Source organism: Prosopis cineraria, unplaced genomic scaffold, assembly GCF_029017545.1.
Source record: "Prosopis cineraria cultivar Desert tree isolate PC_DT_omini unplaced genomic scaffold, ASM2901754v1 PC9, whole genome shotgun sequence".
In the NCBI taxonomy this organism is placed as follows: Eukaryota; Viridiplantae; Streptophyta; class Magnoliopsida; order Fabales; family Fabaceae; genus Prosopis; species Prosopis cineraria.
The window spans coordinates 30,741,035-30,759,257 of NW_026555340.1; the positions used below are offsets into that span (position 1 = coordinate 30,741,035).

Below are 18,223 nucleotides of genomic sequence, written 5' to 3' on the forward strand. Positions count from 1 at the left end.
TTATATTCTGGGCCTTGATGTATGAGTTGTATAATTTTAAGGTATTTGGCAGGGCCTAAATATTGGTGCATATATATGTGTCTCTATGCATGACTATAATATATTATGATGATATTTGATATTGATTTTCTCCCTTTGTTATTTTTAAAATCAAGGGGTTGAGGATTTAAATAGTGTTATATGTGATATTGGTATGATATGGTGTGTTACATATGCTATCTTGAGTTTATTGAATGTGATTTAGGTGTTAGGTTGAACTTTTGGCATATTAGTTAAGCTTGGGACACCCTAGTTGTATTTCAGTGTGAAAATATGAATGGTTTGTGCTTGGGTATCCATCTCCTTGATATGAATTAATTTAGACACAAAACTAGTGCCATTAATTAGTTCATTGAAAGAGTTTTCTATGAACATCTAAATGTCATCAATCAGACATCGGACAAATATTTAGGGTGTGTAAAAAGTTTGGCCTTTAATTTATCAAATTGATAGTTGTTGTTGTCACTTGTTGTGCAATGCACTATGGCACACAACCCACTTTGTGAATTTTTGAAGTTTTCAACCTTATTTTCAAAAGTTTTAAGTATATTAGTATCGCATGCTTTCATATATATTATAACTCTAATTTAAAATAGTTTTCTCTTTGTTTTGAAGTGTTTAATGATCTAAACTTAAGATCTCGCCTTTGTTACTTTTATGATTCAATACAAGTTTGATTGATTAGATCTTTAAAGTGTTTAAATTACTTGTTTATAAATTATATAGCAGTGTGCATTTGATTTATAGTTTGTTGATTTTAACTTTTGAATATTTTAATCATAGTAAACCTTTAAATTAGTATTTTCTTGTCCATTATGGTTAATTTCATATAACCATAGTTAAAATATGTTGCTATTTGAATGGTAATCAATTGGGCTAGTCCCATATTATCATGACAATTTTGATTATATGTTGGGATAATAAGGGCAATATAATAAAAAATGTTATGGTTTTGACTAGTTGGCCAAATTTGAGTTACTGGGGGATTGACCAACCCCTTGCATTAAGGGGGATCATGCCATTTAAGCTATCTCACGGTGTTCAATTCTTCTCTTAATCATACACATCTAAGTTAGTAAAACTCTTAAGAACATTAACAAAACTGGTAGAAGGGAGGGAGTCCAAGACAGTGAAGCTATTAACTTATTGAAGTATTAGATCTTATACAAACGAGAAGGAATAGAATAATTAATAAACATTTCCTGGATTCTATGATTTTCATGGCTATTTAATGGATGATAGAAATGAACTTGATGATATATAATCTATATGGTTTATGCTTTATATTCATCGTCTCTAATTCTCTTCCCAAGCTGGTCAAAAAAAAAAAAAATCTTCCCAAGCATCTACAACGAACTATTTAGATATTTACATGCTTTTGGAATATATAAAGTTCATATTTTTCAAGAACACACTCTCTACAATAACCCGCCAATTAAAACAATGTCTTGTATTACACACACATATACACGAAGCATATATATATATATAGGCGTATGTATGTATTCTTTTTAGATCAAACTTAAACAACTAAATTAATAATTTAGACATGAAAGATTTAAAAATTCATTATGCTTATTTTTATAAAAAATTTTGTTTTTGTTTTTAGTTATTCACAGCTATCCCGTATTGAAGGTAATTTAACATTTATGCCGAGCGACCCAAATAACCCATACAGCAGATCCTCACGGATTGGGCCTGAGCAGTAAAATTGCTCGCAGTCGCGGGAAAACCCGGCGGGAACGAGCAAATCCCCCAACAAAAACTGGCGGGAATCTCATTTCTCCAAGGCTCCCCCCTTTCCACTGTCACCATCCCCCCCCCCCCCCCCCAAAAAAAAGCATCTGTAAACAGCCATGAACAACGGCACCCGAAAACGCCCACCGCCGCCGTCGCAACCCCCTCCGGCTAACCAGCCTAAGAGTCAAGCATTCTCCCAGGAAGAAGAGTTCGTCGATGAGGATGTCTTCCTTGACGAAACCCTTATCCCTGTAGACGAAGAGACCCTCATCCTCCGTGACATTGAGCAACGCCAGGCCCTCGCTTCTCGCTTTGCCAAATGGACTCGTCCGCATCTGTCCTCCGATTACCTTTCACAATCTTGTAGCATTCGTGAGTATTTGCAACTTCACAGTTTCTGAGAATTTCCCAGTGCCGAGTTCCTAGGTTTTGGTTCTATCTCAGTGGAGTTTCATCATTTCTTCTATTCGGATTTTAGTTTTTCAGCAGCTGGAGATAGATTATGTCATCGGGGAGAGTCATAAAGAATTGTTGCCAAATTCATCTGGAGCAGCCGCTATTATTAGAATATTTGGAGTTACGAAGGAAGGTTAGATCATTATCAAAGTTTCTTCAGATTGAATAATTTTTGCTCAAGGAATCGAAGGCAGCAGTTGGAGATTTATCTGTTTATACTCGAGGGACTTTTGCCATTGTTTCTAGTTAAGGCACTTGCATTGTCATATTTTGTGCATTTGAAAATAAACTCAGTTTAGGCGCCAAATCTAGACTTAGAAACCACAACTATAAAAATCATCTCGTCTTAATTTCATCATCTGTAGTTTTGAAGTTTATATAATGCGATCAATACCTCAAAACAAGGAATATTGGTTATTTCACATTTTTGCCCTGAATACATTTATGTGTGTGTGTGTGTGTGTTTTTTTTTTTTTTTGTATATATTACCTGAAACGGAATCTTTTTCACAATTTACAATATTTTTCAAAGTGACTAACGTGTGAAAGCTATATGAAAGACTGTCAATCACATCTATCAATAAAAATGCGTCTATATATCATCCTTGAAAGCATGAACCATTTGTAGCTTCATTTTGTTCTCTCTAAACACTCAGGTATTTGTGACCTCAAAAAAAAAAAAAAAAGCCTGTGTAAGTCATTCTGGCTTGAGAATTTAACTATTGTACTGAATGAGTTTGTCCTTTAATTATGTATCGTGGAAACACATTCTTATGTTGTTTGTTTGTTAGGACATAGTGTTTGCTGCAATGTTCATGGATTTGAACCATATTTCTACATCAACTGCCCTCCTGGAATGAGACCAGATGATATTTCTGGTTTTCATAAAATCCTTGAGGTACTCGGTTTATTATTTGAAGGGAAACATTATGCTCTGTTTATAAGTTGCCTTCATTTATTTTCATGATTTGGATGCACCAGGGGAGGATGAAAGAATCCAATAGAAACAGTAAAGTGCCACAATTTGTTCGTCGTATTGAAATGGTGCAGAGAAAGAGTATTATGCACTATCAGCAGCAGAACACCCAGCCATTTTTGAAAATTGTAGTTGCACTACCGACAATGGTTGCCAGTTGTAGAGGTAAAGTTAGACATTATCTATAGTATTTGTAATATAACACTTGTGCGAGTTCATTGCATACTAAAATGGGTTATTATGTGAAAGATGCTTTATGCTGCACTATTTATTGCCTTTGGTCATAAATTCATGAATTATTATGATTTTTATGGAATGACTGTGGTCTGCATAACAGAGTAAGTGTGGTATTATTTCTTCCATCTAGACACTCATGCTTCGGTTTATGTTGTTTTTTGTTGTCATCTTTGTAAATAGCAGGTTCTTTGTGAGTTTATTTGTTTAATATGAAAATTTAAAATTTTGGCAGGTATTCTTGACAGAGGCATTCAGATTGATGGCCTTGGCATGAAGAGCTTTATGACATATGAAAGCAATGTTCTGTTTGCCCTTCGTTTCATGATTGATTGCAATATAGTTGGTGGAAATTGGATTGAAATACCTGCTGGAAAATACAAGAAGACAGCAAAGAACTTGTCTTATTGCCAATTAGAGTTCGACTGCCTGTATCCTTATTCATGAGACATTATTACTTGTTTTCTCCTCAAAAGCACTATCGTATTTTGTTCATGAAACTTTTGGTTTTTTCTCTGCTCCCTTAACAATGTTCTAGGTATTCTGAGTTGATTAGCTATGCACCAGAAGGGGATTTTTCAAAGATGGCTCCTTTTCGCATATTGAGTTTTGATATTGAGTGTGCTGGTCGCAAAGGCCATTTTCCGGAGCCTACTCATGATCCTGTTATTCAGGTCCATCTCCCGCAAAGAATAAATCTAGTTTCTATGAACTTCATGTTCTTGAATTGATGCCCTGTTTTCTTCTTTTAGATTGCCAACCTGGTCACATTGCAAGGAGAAGACCAACCATTTATTCGTAATGTCATGACTCTTAAATCATGTTCATCTATAGTTGGCACTGATGTGATGTCATTTGATACAGAAAGAGAAGTCCTGCTAGCATGGAGGGTATTGTTTTTGTATTTGGTTGCTTTATTTATTTTTTGTTACACGTGGATGATTTGAACTTTGAACACTATTCATGCCCTATCTTACCTTTGCCACCTCAGAACCTCATGATTCTTGTGAATTTTATCAAAACTGTTGTGTAGTAAGGATATGAATACTGATTGCAATAATACCCCTGAAGTTGATTGAACATTGTTAGAAAAGCATGTTGGTTGAGTTGTTTTGATCCATATCTTTACTTTTGGCTGCAGTGAGTGTGAGTCTCATAGATATGCTAATTTATTAATAGAGACCTGTATGGTATATGATATTGTACATCATTTATAATGCTTTTAACCCCATCAGTAGGTTGTTAGAAGATACCCTTTTTTTTGTCTTTGACTTGTATAAAAGGAATTGGCTCTAGTACCATGAAGTTTATGTTCTCTATATTGATCAGCTGCACTGTTTTCTGATTATTCATTAGGTTAAATAGAGAAATGTCTAGGCAACACAGCTGGCCAGCGTAGCCTAGGATCTAGGAGAATCCAATCTAGATTTAAGCTTATAAAATCATAGCAGAAAGCAGTGACCAAGTCCTAGGCTGGATAAAATAATAAAAGGGAATAAAAATAAAATAAATAAATGGCATAAGTGACCTAAAAAAACCCTGCTGTGTTTGTTGACTTTCAACAGATATCATGCAATTGTTGAGCATTCTCCTTTCTTTATTGCACACTTTTTATCTCACTTATTATTTTTTTGGGCAGGATTTTATCCGTGAAGTGGACCCTGATGTTATAATTGGATATAACATTTGCAAATTTGACCTGCCATATCTTATTGAGGTGATTTACTTCCTTGTCCTGGAGATTTTTTTAAAAGGCATTAAGGGTTGTTAGCAGACACATCCAGTGCATTTGGTTATCCTTCCAGTTTTGTTAAACTATAATTTGTTCTTTTTTCTTATTCAGAGAGCTGATGCCCTGAAAATAGCAGAATTTCCAATTCTTGGACGCATCAGGAACAGTAGAGTTCGAGTAAAAGATACAACTTTCTCATCAAGGTAAAGAGATATAAACATCTTCTGTCAAGTTGTTGCCATTAGTTATTTATTTTATGGATTTTTCTGCCAATAAAGATAGTGTTGTAAATGTATTTTTTCTTGTGTGATTGGAGGTTCTGCTTTTCTCCAGTGATCCTTCTATTATATTAAATAGTCAACCATTTTGAATATTTTTAAGGGGCAGTGAGTATAATATATCTTGTTTACTTATGGAGCTGCTGCTTGAATTCTGTTTCCTCCCTTTTTTGGTATGAAAGAACTTGCATTTCTGCTATTGTGGTTGGTGAACCAAGGAATTATTATTTCTTAGTCATAAGTACATAAACTTTATGTAAATAAGGACTCTATTGTGGAAGTGAGAACATCTTAATGTAACTGTAGGTGTAGTTGCATCTCTTCTGTTTCTTTTATATTGATTATAAACTTTGGACTCACTTTGTTTATACTTTACTTTTTTTTTTTTTGGGCTGAGTCTTATTTTATATCACTCTGAATGTTTTCTTTCCTTGATGTTGTAGACAGCTTGGGACTAGGGAAAGCAAGGAGGTTACAATAGAAGGGAGAGTTCAGTTTGACTTGCTCCAGGTTCTGCTACAACAGTGTTTTTCTTTTTGTCTTTGTACTTGGCTTATCCAACTTATCAATAAAAAAATTATGAATTATCTATTTATGTACAGGCTATGCAGCGAGATTACAAACTGAGTTCTTATTCATTGAATTCTGTTTCAGCACACTTCCTCTCAGAGCAGGTGAGATTCTTCTGTTGACATTGTATCAATTAATTTTTGGTTTTCTTTAGTTGATAGTCAATAATTTATGAAGTTTAAAGGACTTAATTGATTTTGTTGGTGGAAGCTGCAATCCACACTTTCCTGTAAATCTCAAGGTTTGGACCATATTCACTTTTTTATAGTATGATTCAACTCTGTTAGACAAGACTGATCTGTACTTAAATTTCAGTAAATATTAGTAGAAACCCTCATTCTTTAAGACCGTACTTGAGTTCAGTTTAATGAGATTGAAAAACTCAGACTGAAGCCTCTAGCTGCTAACATCCCTTTCTTTCCTACCAGGCCCCAAACTCTATTTTTGGTTCTTCTTCAAATCCTATTTGATTTATTGATTTCTCCATATTTCATATCAAAATCTTCGGCTCCTCTTTTTCCAATTGATTCCTGTACTCCTGAAATTCTTGCCTTATTGATCAATTTGGCATCCCCAATTTTCTCATATTTCTTCCAATTCCTTCTTAAAATCCCTAGTCCTTCTTTTCCGAACCAATTCCCACCCTTCCCATATTCTCCCTATGTGTTCATTCAGCATACTTAATTTCTCCAAATATTGTTCTGGAGATGATTTTTGGAGAAATTTGACAAATTGAACCTCATAGAGGTAGAATGTCAACTTTTGAACCATAGGCACCAAAGTGAAACGGGCCCAAACCATAATTCAGTTGGCCATGTTTTGTGCATCTTTTATTGTTCATAGATTAAGTTTCAGATTTTAGTGCATAAGCTATTGATGTGTTTACCTAATGCAGTGGATTTTAAAGCTTTTGTCTCCCTATGTGTCTCTATTGTCTCTAATTGTGGGAGAAAGTAATTGAGCACAGGTTGAGATTGGAGACAATTATTTCTGAGAATCAATTTGGTTTTATGCCAGGTAGATCAACTACAGAGGCGATTTATCTACTAAGGGGATTAATGAAAAAGTATCGTTGTAAAGATAAAGATCTACACATGGTTTTTATTGATTTGGAAAAAGCTTATGACCGTATATCAAGAGAAGTGCTTTGGAAAGCGTTGGAAAAAAAGGGAGTACGGATTGCTTATATTAAAACCATACAAGATATGTATGAGGGGGTAAAAACTAGTATAAGAACGCCTAGTGGTCAAACAAAGGATTTTCCTATAAAGATTGGATTACATCAGGGATCATCTCTGAGTCCTTATTTGTTCAACTTGATTTTAAATGTTTTGACGGAACATATTCAAGAGGAAGTCCCGAAATGTATGCTCTTCGCGGATGATATAGTTCTTATAGCAGAGACAAGAGAAGAGGTTAATTGTAAACTTGAGTTATGGAGGAGGACATTGGAGTCGAAAGGTTTTCGTCTGAGTAGAAGTAAGACGGAATATTTATATTGTAAATTTGGTAAAGGACTATTCGAAAATAATTTGGAAGTGAAATTGGGAGATCAAATTATACCTCAAGTGGAAAAGTTTAGATATTTGGGAGCCATTATTCAAAATGATGGCGAAATCAGTGGAGATATTTCACATAGAATTCAAGCTGGGTGGTTTAATTGGAGAAAAGCTAAAGGAGTTATTTGTGACTGTAAGGTGCCTAATAAACTTAAAGGAAAGTTTTATCGTACTGCTATCAGACCGGCAATGTTATATAGTAGTGAATGCTGGGCTCTAACGGGACAGCAAGAGCATAAAGTTGGAGTAGCAGAGATGAGAATGTTACGATGGATGTGCGGACATACACGTAAAGATAAAATTCGAAATGAGCACATACGTGAAAAAGTGAGGGTGGCACCTATTGAGGAAAAAATGGTAGAAAATCGATTGAGATGGTTTGGGCATGTACAAATAAGACCAAGGGAGGCACCAGTGAGAAGAGTGGAACATATAACTTTGAGTCCGATTAAGAAAGGTAGAGGAAGGCCTAAGAGAACACTCTTGGAAGTTGTTGAACGTGATCTCTTAATTAATAATATTTCTAAAAGCTTAATAAATGATAGAGCACAATGGCGTCTTGCAATCCATGTTGCTGACCCCACTTAGTGGGATAAAGGCTTGTTGTTGTTGTTGTTGTCTCTAATTTTGCTTTGGCTTTTTGCTTGTAGCGGTGTAGAGATGGATTAGGGAGTTGTTATTTTAAGGTGTTATGTTAATTGTTGTGTGGTATATTATTTTATGTTGTGATATTGTATTGTATGTCAATGTATTTTTTTCTCCATCTTGAGCTTTTCTTTGTCCCTTGAAACATGTGGATTATCTTCATTTGCTACTTCCAAGTCGCCTTCCTTTCCTGGATATTTCATTTGCTTAAAAATTGCTGTAGGTGAATTGTTAGCTTACATCACTGCATATTCATGAACTGCAGAAAGAGGATGTTCACCATTCAATTATATCCGATCTTCAGAATGGAAATGCAGATACTAGGAGACGCCTTGCTGTGTATTGTTTGAAGGTCTGTATGTTGGTTCCAATCTAAATATCTTGGTTGGTCTTGCCTCTTCTGCTGTTTTTCTTTTTAATGCTTATTATCTATTTGTATTTAATAGCTCTTCATCCTTCCTCATTTTGACTCTTCTACACAATTTATCCATTTGCTCCTATCACCATCACCATTAAGCCATTACTGCTGTCATCATGTCATGCCACCTTTGACACCATCACATCGTATCATCTCTCTAGCATTGGCTGTGTACTACTACTTTTGTCATCGTGAAGCCATGCTACTCTTGCCATCAATAATGCTGCCACCATAACGGCACTGTCTTGCATGTAATCACCACCGTTAACTGAATCTGAGAAGATTTTTTCAACACCAAGGGTTATTGCATGGTTCTGCGATCTCCTATTTCTTTTTCTTTTTGTTCAGAAATTGACTTCAGTGCACCAAACAGGTTCTGACTTCTTCACATTGTGTGAACTTTTGAAATGCTTAGTGTTTAAGGAATTTAAGCATTTGTATCACTTTATCTTCAAGCTGTGTGAATGGATAAAATCATAATTTGTTGGAGTTTGTGTGTCTTTAAAATCCTTATAGTTCAATGCATGTATGGTGTGCCACTAGATTATTACTTGCTGATGAAACCACATCTGTTGGGCCATTGCCTACCAGGGTGTATAACTGAAAGAGCAGAAACAAGAATAATACAGGAGACGAAAAACATGGGGAGTGGGAGCCATTGAGAGAAAGCCCCATGCCATATTTTTTATTTAGGGAAACCTACTATGAAGTCCCCTATAAGCATTCTAATCACCCAGAAGTCCCACCAAATGCATAAATGATTGAGGTCTTTTGGGACTTGGATGTAAACGAGAATTTTTGTAAATTGACCAAAATATCTCTGATTTTTTTTTTTAAAAAGGGAAATCATCACCAAATACCATTCCATTTCTCAGACATGGGCCTCAAATCTTCATCCTCCTTTATTTCTCCAGCGGCTCCCTCAAGCGCCACCACACTTTGCCTCATCCACCACCACCTACGGTGGTGTCCTACAAGGAATGCCTCAAGAACCACACTGCCAGCATTGGCAGCCACGTGCTTGACAGTTGTGGTGAGTTCATGTCCTCCTCTGCCTCCAACCCCAGTGACCTGTGCTCCTTCAAATGCGCTGCATGCTGCTGCCACTGCAACTCCCACTGCTGTGACCCCCAAGAGCTTCACTCCAGCCCCAACTTCTTAAGCTGCTTCTATCCCCCACTTCCTCTGCTGCTAGCTTCCAGGGTTTAAGCCCCAGAAACAGCCTGAGCATGAGTCCCAGATCATGCTCGAGTAGCGCTAGACCGGTATTCCCCTTTTCCTTCCTCCCATACATTGGAGCCGCACATGCTGGTGGCAGTTGGCAGTGCTTACTCTGCTCCGTCTGATGACTAGCATCAGAGTGGACTCAAGGTTGTAGGAAATTTCATGGATGAAGTACTGGATGTGGGAGATATTGAGGAATGGGAGGCCATTATTGGAACGAGAAAGGTGTTTGATGTAAAATGGGTAGCTTATGGTTCGGCTGTGGTTTCCAAATTACTCATCCTAATTTCCAGTATTCATGCTTCCCGTAGACCATGGTTTCTTTGTTTTTGGGCATCTGTTTTTTTTAACAAACCAGGGATATTCTGGTCAATTCACAAAAAATCTTATTTACATCCAAGTCCCAAGGGACCTCATATTCTTTTGTACATTTGGTGGGACTTCTGGATAATTAGAATGCTTAAATGGGACTTCACAGTGATTTTCCCCAATCTTTTTAATCTAATCCTTTGTGAAATGGAATATTGCAGTTCTATCCCATAAACAACACAAGGATTTTCTTGAGTTCCATCCCTTGCTCTTGACAAGTTTTAATACTTAATGGTTCTTTGACCTGCAGAAACTTTGTAAACGCAATATTATTTGGCAATCCCTACTGAATCCTTATTCGGTTATAGTATACATGGCTTTGTATTTTGTGGATAATGCATGCAAAGGACAATAGTAGTTGATAATTAGTAAATGGAACAAAAACTTACGAGACTAATTCTTATTTTGCTATTCGATTTCAGGATGCATATCTCCCTCAACGACTGTTGGATAAATTGATGTTTATTTATAACTATGTGGAGATGGCTCGAGTAACTGGTGTTCCGATTTCTTTTTTACTTTCTAGAGGGCAAAGCATTAAGGTTATGTTCCCCCTTGTATATTTTGGGAAATATGCTGAACAATCACGAGTTGGATTTGGGAAAGCAATGGCTTCTTTTTTCTTACCTTTCAGGTACTGTCTCAACTTCTTAGGAAGGCAAAACAGAAGAACTTGGTTATTCCTAATGTCAAACAGGCTGGGTCAGACCAAGGAACATATGAAGGTGCCACTGTAAGTTCATCTCTTTTGAAGTGTTAATTTGCAAATATTCACAAGTTCTCTACTTTTCATCCATGCATAATACATGCACTAAAAGTTGTCTATGGATTATTTCTTTGACTTGAATAAGAAGGTGCATGCTGTATTATTCTCCCAATGGTTGGTCCCCCCCCCCCCAAACATTTTTTTTTTTTAAGTCAGGCTGTTGGGGCCAATCACAAGGGATGGGGCTTGAGTCCTCACATTAATGTATTGGAATCTGGTGGGGAGTGTATTAGGACCTTGAACTTTACAATCACACTAGCTAGTTTTAGGGAGTGGTTCTCCCAAGATTTAGACACATGGCTGTAAAGGAACATCAGAATTTATTCAAAGTCTTGTACATATCTTGATTCATGACTCAAGAGTTATTAGTTAGTTGTTCCTCTCATATTCCATGAGACAATATGTTCATGTATAATTTGTATTTCATGGCCATAAAGGCACTTACCTTGTGAGTTTTGTTAGCAAGTGTAAGCACGATTTGCATTTGATGTCTTAGTTTCCCTATTGTTGCCTATCAATTACAAGAATTTACATGGTTTTGAAACTTCAACACCGCAGGTACTGGAAGCAAGAGCTGGATTCTATGAAAAGCCAATTGCTACTTTAGATTTTGCATCCTTGTATCCATCTATTATGATGGCATATAATCTATGCTACTGCTCTCTGGTAAATTTTGCCTGTCTCTAGTTGCTACCATAAACATGAGTTGTTTTTCTTAAATCTAATTCAATTCCTCAATGACGGGAGTTAACTTTTGTGTTCACTATTCTTATCGAAGGTGACCCCAGAAGATGTTCGCAAGCTCAACCTGCCTCCAGAGTCTGTGAACAAAACTCCATCTGGTGAAACGTTTGTTAAATCAAATTTACAGAAGGTCAGTCAGTTGTAAACTGTAATTGACTGTATTACTTCTTCCCTTCCTCCATGATCAAAACGCAATTACTTTTAGAATTATTTATGTTTAATGTGATGTTAAGGTGCTGACATAATGAAATTTATTTCTGCCTACTTTAGGGAATACTTCCTGAAATTCTTGAAGAGTTATTAGCAGCCCGTCGAAGGGCTAAAGCAGATTTGAAGGTATCCTTTTTGATTTCATTTTTTAAATACTGACATAGATTCATAACACTTCTGTTAAGCTGTAGTGTTCTAGTAATATATATACTATGAAGGATTCTGCATTTTATTTCTGCTTATGAACGATCTTGCTTTTATCTACTTTAGGAGGCAAAAGATCCTCTAGAGAAGGCTGTGCTGGATGGTCGACAGCTGGCTCTAAAGGTAACCTGTGCTTATGGTTATTTTTGTCTTCTGAACGGAGTGATAGTTCAGTTCCCTCATGCAATACTAAGAATGATGTGTTTTAACTTTAAGTTGTCTTCCTTTCCAGGTCAGTGCAAATTCTGTATATGGGTTTACAGGGGCTACTGTTGGTCAGTTACCTTGCATAGAGATATCTTCAAGTGTAACAAGCTATGGTATGTATGCCTGTTAATTTTAGATGCTATGCTGTGTGAAAGTTATCCTTTGTTGCTTTGAAGAGTTTGATGATTGCATAAATTTGATGCACTGTAAAGGTCGGCAAATGATTGAGCACACGAAAAAACTGGTGGAGGATAAATTTACAACGCTCAATGGTTATGAGCACAATGCTGAGGTATGACATTTGGAAATTTGTTGGCATTGCCTTTCATAATAATACGATACAAGCTGGATTAGTTACGTATGTTCTCTTGAAGTTGGCTCTTTATTTTACTGCCTCATGATTCTGCTAGTTTTGCTGTTAGATTACTCATTTTTAAATGCGATTTATGCCAATAGGTCATATATGGTGACACAGATTCAGTCATGGTGCAATTTGGTGTTTCCTCTGTGGAAGAGGCTATGAAATTAGGGAGAGAGGCTGCTGAATATATTAGTGGAACTTTCATTAAAGTAAGTTTTATGCTCTTTTATGGAGTAAAATTTAGAACTATTTCCAAGTTTTTCCTTGTAAGTTTGAATGTCTTTTCTTTCAGTTTAATTGGATCTATTTATTATCTTGAAAAGTTCAATTTGCCCTCTTTAGAATCACCTGTGCTCTCAATGGAGAACCTTCTATGAATTTACTAGACAATGATTGGCCAATTATCAATTCTGAAAGTCGGATTTTTGTGCAATACTGCAATGAAGTTGAGCCCTTAGGCTAGTGGTATTTTATACATAGACGAGTAAAGACATAGCAATTCATGATCTTGCAGCAAAAGTTTATATTTATAGGTGTTGAAGTGATATTGATCTTAGTTTGTCTATTGAGTTCTGGAATTCAGTCTTTACAGTTTTAAGCACAGCATCGTGCAGAAATACATACTCCAAAAGAATCCATTGCTTCATCTACTGCTTACCTTGCTTCTACTCACCTGCTTCTTGTGATTTTGTTGTGAAGCCCATCAAACTAGAGTTTGAGAAGGTTTACTATCCATATCTCCTAATTAGCAAGAAGAGATATGCTGGTTTATTTTGGACAAAACCAGACAAATTTGACAAGATGGACACTAAAGGTAAACATCGAATTTTATTAGGACGCTCCTGTCCCTTTATTGAAATGCCTCTTACTCTTGGTATAATTTACATTTAACAGGGATTGAAACAGTTCGAAGAGATAATTGTTTATTGGTAAAGAACCTGGTCAATGACTGCCTTCACAAAATTCTGATTGACAGGGACATCCCTGGGGCAGTCCAGCATGTAAAGAATGCAATTTCAGATCTGCTTATGAACCGCATGGATTTGTCACTTCTGGTCATTACAAAGGTGGGAAGTCTTTTGGGTGATTGCTAAATGGTGCTGGAACCTGGAAGTGCTTTTCCATATTGGTTGTTGCATTTGTGAAAAATCCAAACATGCCATTTGAGTGTCATACAAGTAAAATTGTAGATGTCTTGAACTTGCGATATGGGGTTTGCCTTGCAGGGTTTAACCAAGACGGGAGATGATTATGAAGTAAAAGCAGCTCACGTTGAACTTGCTGAAAGGATGCGCAAGGTTAGCTGTCATAATTGAATACAGTTGTTGCATTTTCTTTTCTTTTTTTTTTTGCCCCCTTTTAATCTTAAAGAAGGGGGAAAGGCAAAGCATTGTAGTTTTGTAATTTGATGAAGAAAAAATAACGAGTCATATGCACTAGGTGTCATAAATGAAAGCAAATCTAGATCAATAATTTATTGTATATGGTTGCTGTTGTATGTTCTCATTTCTCAGATCTTACTAGATATGATTTAAGTATTGGATTAACTATTTGTGGAGGCATGCTTTATTTATTAAAGCAAAAAGTTATATCATTCATTTAAGGCATGCTCAGAACTTCAGATTGTAAGTTTTGTTTTCTGGGCCGTAAATATATCCTACTCGATTTCATTTTTGACAGCGAGATGCTGCCACTGCTCCAAATGTTGGTGATCGAGTACCTTATGTCATAATTAAAGCTGCAAAAGGTGCCAAGGTGATATCTTATTCCCCCTGCTCCCTCCTCCCACATATTCTCAAGTTTTTGAAGCTGGGCTTCACCTAGACTAATGTAAGAACTTCAGGCTTATGAAAAGTCAGAAGATCCCATCTATGTGCTAGAGAACAACATACCAATAGACCCTCAGTATTATCTCGAGAATCAAATTAGCAAGGTTGGTTCTTCTCCTATTTCAGAGTTCCTCTAAATTTGTTTTCTGCTTCTGAGCAAATTGTTCATGTTGCAGCCAATTCTGAGGATTTTTGAGCCTATTTTGAAGAATGCTAGCAAGGAACTTCTCCATGGAAGCCACACAAGATCCATATCTATTTCTACGCCATCAAACAGTGGCATAATGAAATTTGCTAAGAAACAGCTTACTTGCATCGGTTGCAAAGCTTTACTTAGGTATCTTATTTGTGTTCTAAAAATGTCAGCTTGTCTTAGGTCTTGTCACATTTTACTTTTTTTTTTCTTCCTTTTTTATTTTTTATTTTTAAATATTCCTATTTTTTGGACTAGCTATGAACTCTAAATATTTGCTTTGTTGTGCTGGGTTAGCAATGGAGATCGCACTCTCTGCTCGCATTGCAGGGGAAGGGAAGCAGAGTTGTACTGCAAAACAGTTGCTCAAGGTAGGCATCAATTTCAACTCCCTCGTGTTCGATTTCAGAGCGTTTTTGTTGCTCTGGATGGTTTAAGCTTGAATGTTATTGGACAAAATGAATGGTGTGGCTGCAGTTTCTGATCTAGAGACGCTTTTTGGGAGGCTTTGGACACAATGTCAAGAATGCCAAGGTTCCCTTCATCAGGATGTTCTTTGCACAAGGTACTTTTCATTGTTAAAATGGTTTATGCATTTGTTAATTTATATACGCCTTCACATAAGCTTGGTTGGCACGAGTCGACATAGCTGCAACTGTTCAGTTTTATTTGACTTTCAGAAGCATTCCCATACTCAAGAACTGAAATTAGTTATTTCCCCCATTCCCTTGGTGGTTCTTTCCGCTCTGCCACAACAGTCATTAAGCATTTGTTTGGTTTTTGTTTTCAAAAACTCTTGCAATACAGTTTCTAAAATTATTTTTCAAAACAAAACAATGAAAATCCATTTGGTTGTGTTAATTTAAAACTAGTTTCAGAATAAAAAATCGGCCAGATAGTAATGGTTGTCAGTAGTTAATGAAGGTGGCTTGTGATGATGATTGGTCAAGTGATTGTAGTTTTCAATAATTCATATATGTATTTTGAAAGTAAAAAATATAATGAAAAGAGTTTTAGGATGTTTCTATTTTTTGTTTTTTAAAAAATAATTTTAGAAACAATTAAATTTATAACATCTATCCAAACAATTTTTTTTGTTTTTTAAAACAAGCAACTATTTTTAAAAAATAGAAAGTAAACAAGCCCTAAATGTTATGTTACGGTTCCTTGATATTTCTAAAATAATTATCTGCTGCAGTTTCTCATCACCCCAAATAACTAATGTATTATTTTCAGTCGAGATTGCCCCATTTTTTATAGAAGGAAAAAGGCACAGAAAGATATGGCTGAAGCAAAGTTGCAATTGGACCGGTGGAATTTCTAGGATTCTATATCCAGGTCTGAATTTATTATTATTGTTTTTGTCACGTACTTTTTTAGTTTTATTTATAGGATAAAGAAAAAATATTTATTTTGATTCTATTTATTGAGTATTTCAATAATTATTGTGCATTTCTTTATCGTTTAGCTCATTAAATATTAGAGTATTTTATTTTTAAAGTATATATATTTAATAAAGTAAGTTGGAAACTTGTTGAATTTTTGGTTTTGGTTAATGAGATACAAGGTTTTTTTGGTTTTGGTGAAAATATTGGAAGCAACTTGCAAATAAAATTGAAATAATTTGTATTGCATTGTATTATTGGCATATAGATATTGTCATCCTTGAGTTCTAGTCACCGATAAAATTCATAGGGTTGAAAAGCATTTTAATTATTCACTCATTAAGAGTATATAACATCTTAAACTTTTTTCATGATGCAATTTCTTCATTTGACATTTGAAAATGGTGTATTAAATATCTTATAGTTAAGAATGTTAATTTTAACTGTTAATCATAAAATTACAAATGGAGTATTTAATTATAAGATTAATATCAATTAAGTATAAAAAAAAGACCTTTAACCCTTTTTAGGTTAGCAATGGTCAAAGTTAAAAGTTACAAGTCTTTATATTTATTTGTAATTTTTGATAGTCTTGTAATTTTCTGGGTCATTTAATGGTTGGTTAATTTTTAGTAGTGGGGTTTTCAATGTATCATTTTCAAGTGTTGAAAGGAATAGTTGCATCATAAACAAGTTTATAAATAATATATTCTCTAGATTATAATTTAAGGTATTAGTAATTATTTCACAATTTTTAAAAAAATTAGATGAAGCCTTAACTTCTTAAAAAAATTTACTTTATCTTTTAAAAATTGTAAGGCATCTTTAATTGAGTTTTTGTTTTTAATAAAGTAGTTAATTGTCTTTAAATTAATATTATTCTTTTCATATTTTATAAGATGTTCTATTTTAAAATAAATGTATAGTGATTTATTTATTATGAGCATTTTTAAAAATACATTAATTATATCTTAAAACTATAAAAAAATGTTTTATATTTTTTTAATTGAGGGACTTTATCTTTTAATTTGTGTTTTTATTAAATATCCTATATTAGTACCTTAATAATTATAATCGAAATTCATATGTATATTTTTTTTGTAAGAATATATGCATATTTTTTTTAAAAAGGATAAAGTAGGTAAATAGGTGAAAAATATTATTTAAAAAAAAAACTACTGAAATGCCCTCTATTATGAATTAAATATGGTTTTTAGATGTCATGTATTTTGGAAGTAGTGGTTATTAGGTTGCTACATCCAAGTGTGCCTAAATTGAGATATTTAAAGCATGATGCACAACTGAGATTATATTGAATGCGCTGCATGATTTCCTTATTTGCTTCTAGAGTTGATAATTTGGGTTAAGTTTGATGGGTCACTCTAAATTCGCTCAAAAAACTTAGGACAAAACTTGGGAAAACAGATATTTTTTAATGTTCGAACCTGCATAAATAGGTTCAAAAAATTTGGGCCAAGCCCAATGCACCTAGATAAATTTTTGTTTTTTTAGAATATATATATAATAAATATTAATTAACTTTTTAACTTTTATGTTATTTTATATTAAAATATCATATATTTGAATTTCATACATAGTTTAAATATTAATATATTTTTATAAAATAGAATAAAATTTTAAAAATAAAATTTGAGTATTCAGGTGGAATTCGGGTCGAGCTTTGCTATTCAATCTTTTTAGATAGTCAGGCTCGTTTGGGTTTTAGTTTATTCAAGTCAGATTTATTTAGATCAGCTTGAATAAACTCAACCCTTTCAAATTCCCTGTTCTATCTGCTTCAAAGCATAATTTGTAATCCTCTTGACAAAATTAATCAGCCAGCTGTGCAGAATGTGATCTTGTGGATCTTCCCTTCTACGGCTGTTGGGACTAGAGCGGAAGGGGAACAATTAGCACAATGTGATGCGAGCATGTATAGAAGATGGAAAAATCACTATCTTATGAATAATATAACTTGTTATCTGATGACATGATACACTTACCTATAAATTTTATCTCAATTTCGCTGTAGAGCTGACCAAAGAGCAATGTCATGTTAATTATAATTCATGGCTCGTTTTTTTT

The 18,223-nt window shown here is 34.7% G+C and overlaps 1 protein-coding gene across 3 annotated transcripts; it reads left to right on the forward strand.

The window, feature by feature from the left end:
- Positions 1–1,852: 1,852 nt before the first annotated feature.
- On the forward strand, positions 1,853–18,208 carry LOC129319943 (DNA polymerase delta catalytic subunit). 3 transcript variants are annotated; one of them, XM_054965055.1, is made up of 31 exons: positions 1,853–2,151; positions 2,258–2,368; positions 3,026–3,132; positions 3,216–3,375; positions 3,680–3,875; positions 3,983–4,118; positions 4,197–4,334; positions 5,084–5,161; positions 5,288–5,379; positions 5,898–5,964; positions 6,057–6,128; positions 8,494–8,580; positions 10,662–10,781; positions 10,874–10,972; positions 11,564–11,671; positions 11,784–11,879; positions 12,020–12,085; positions 12,230–12,286; positions 12,396–12,483; positions 12,583–12,662; positions 12,827–12,940; positions 13,431–13,545; positions 13,626–13,798; positions 13,958–14,029; positions 14,412–14,486; positions 14,575–14,664; positions 14,737–14,897; positions 15,051–15,124; positions 15,231–15,318; positions 15,990–16,091; positions 17,977–18,208. In XM_054965055.1, the coding sequence occupies exons 1-30, from the start codon at positions 1,896–1,898 to the stop codon at positions 16,075–16,077; spliced, it is 3,264 nt and encodes a 1,087-aa protein (XP_054821030.1). In that variant the 5' UTR covers positions 1,853–1,895; the 3' UTR covers positions 16,078–16,091; positions 17,977–18,208. The 3 variants fall into 3 exon arrangements, with proteins under 3 accessions (XP_054821030.1, XP_054821031.1, XP_054821032.1); XM_054965056.1 differs by having other exon boundaries at positions 17,981–18,208; XM_054965057.1 differs by having other exon boundaries at positions 17,989–18,208.
- Positions 18,209–18,223: the final 15 nt, after the last annotated feature.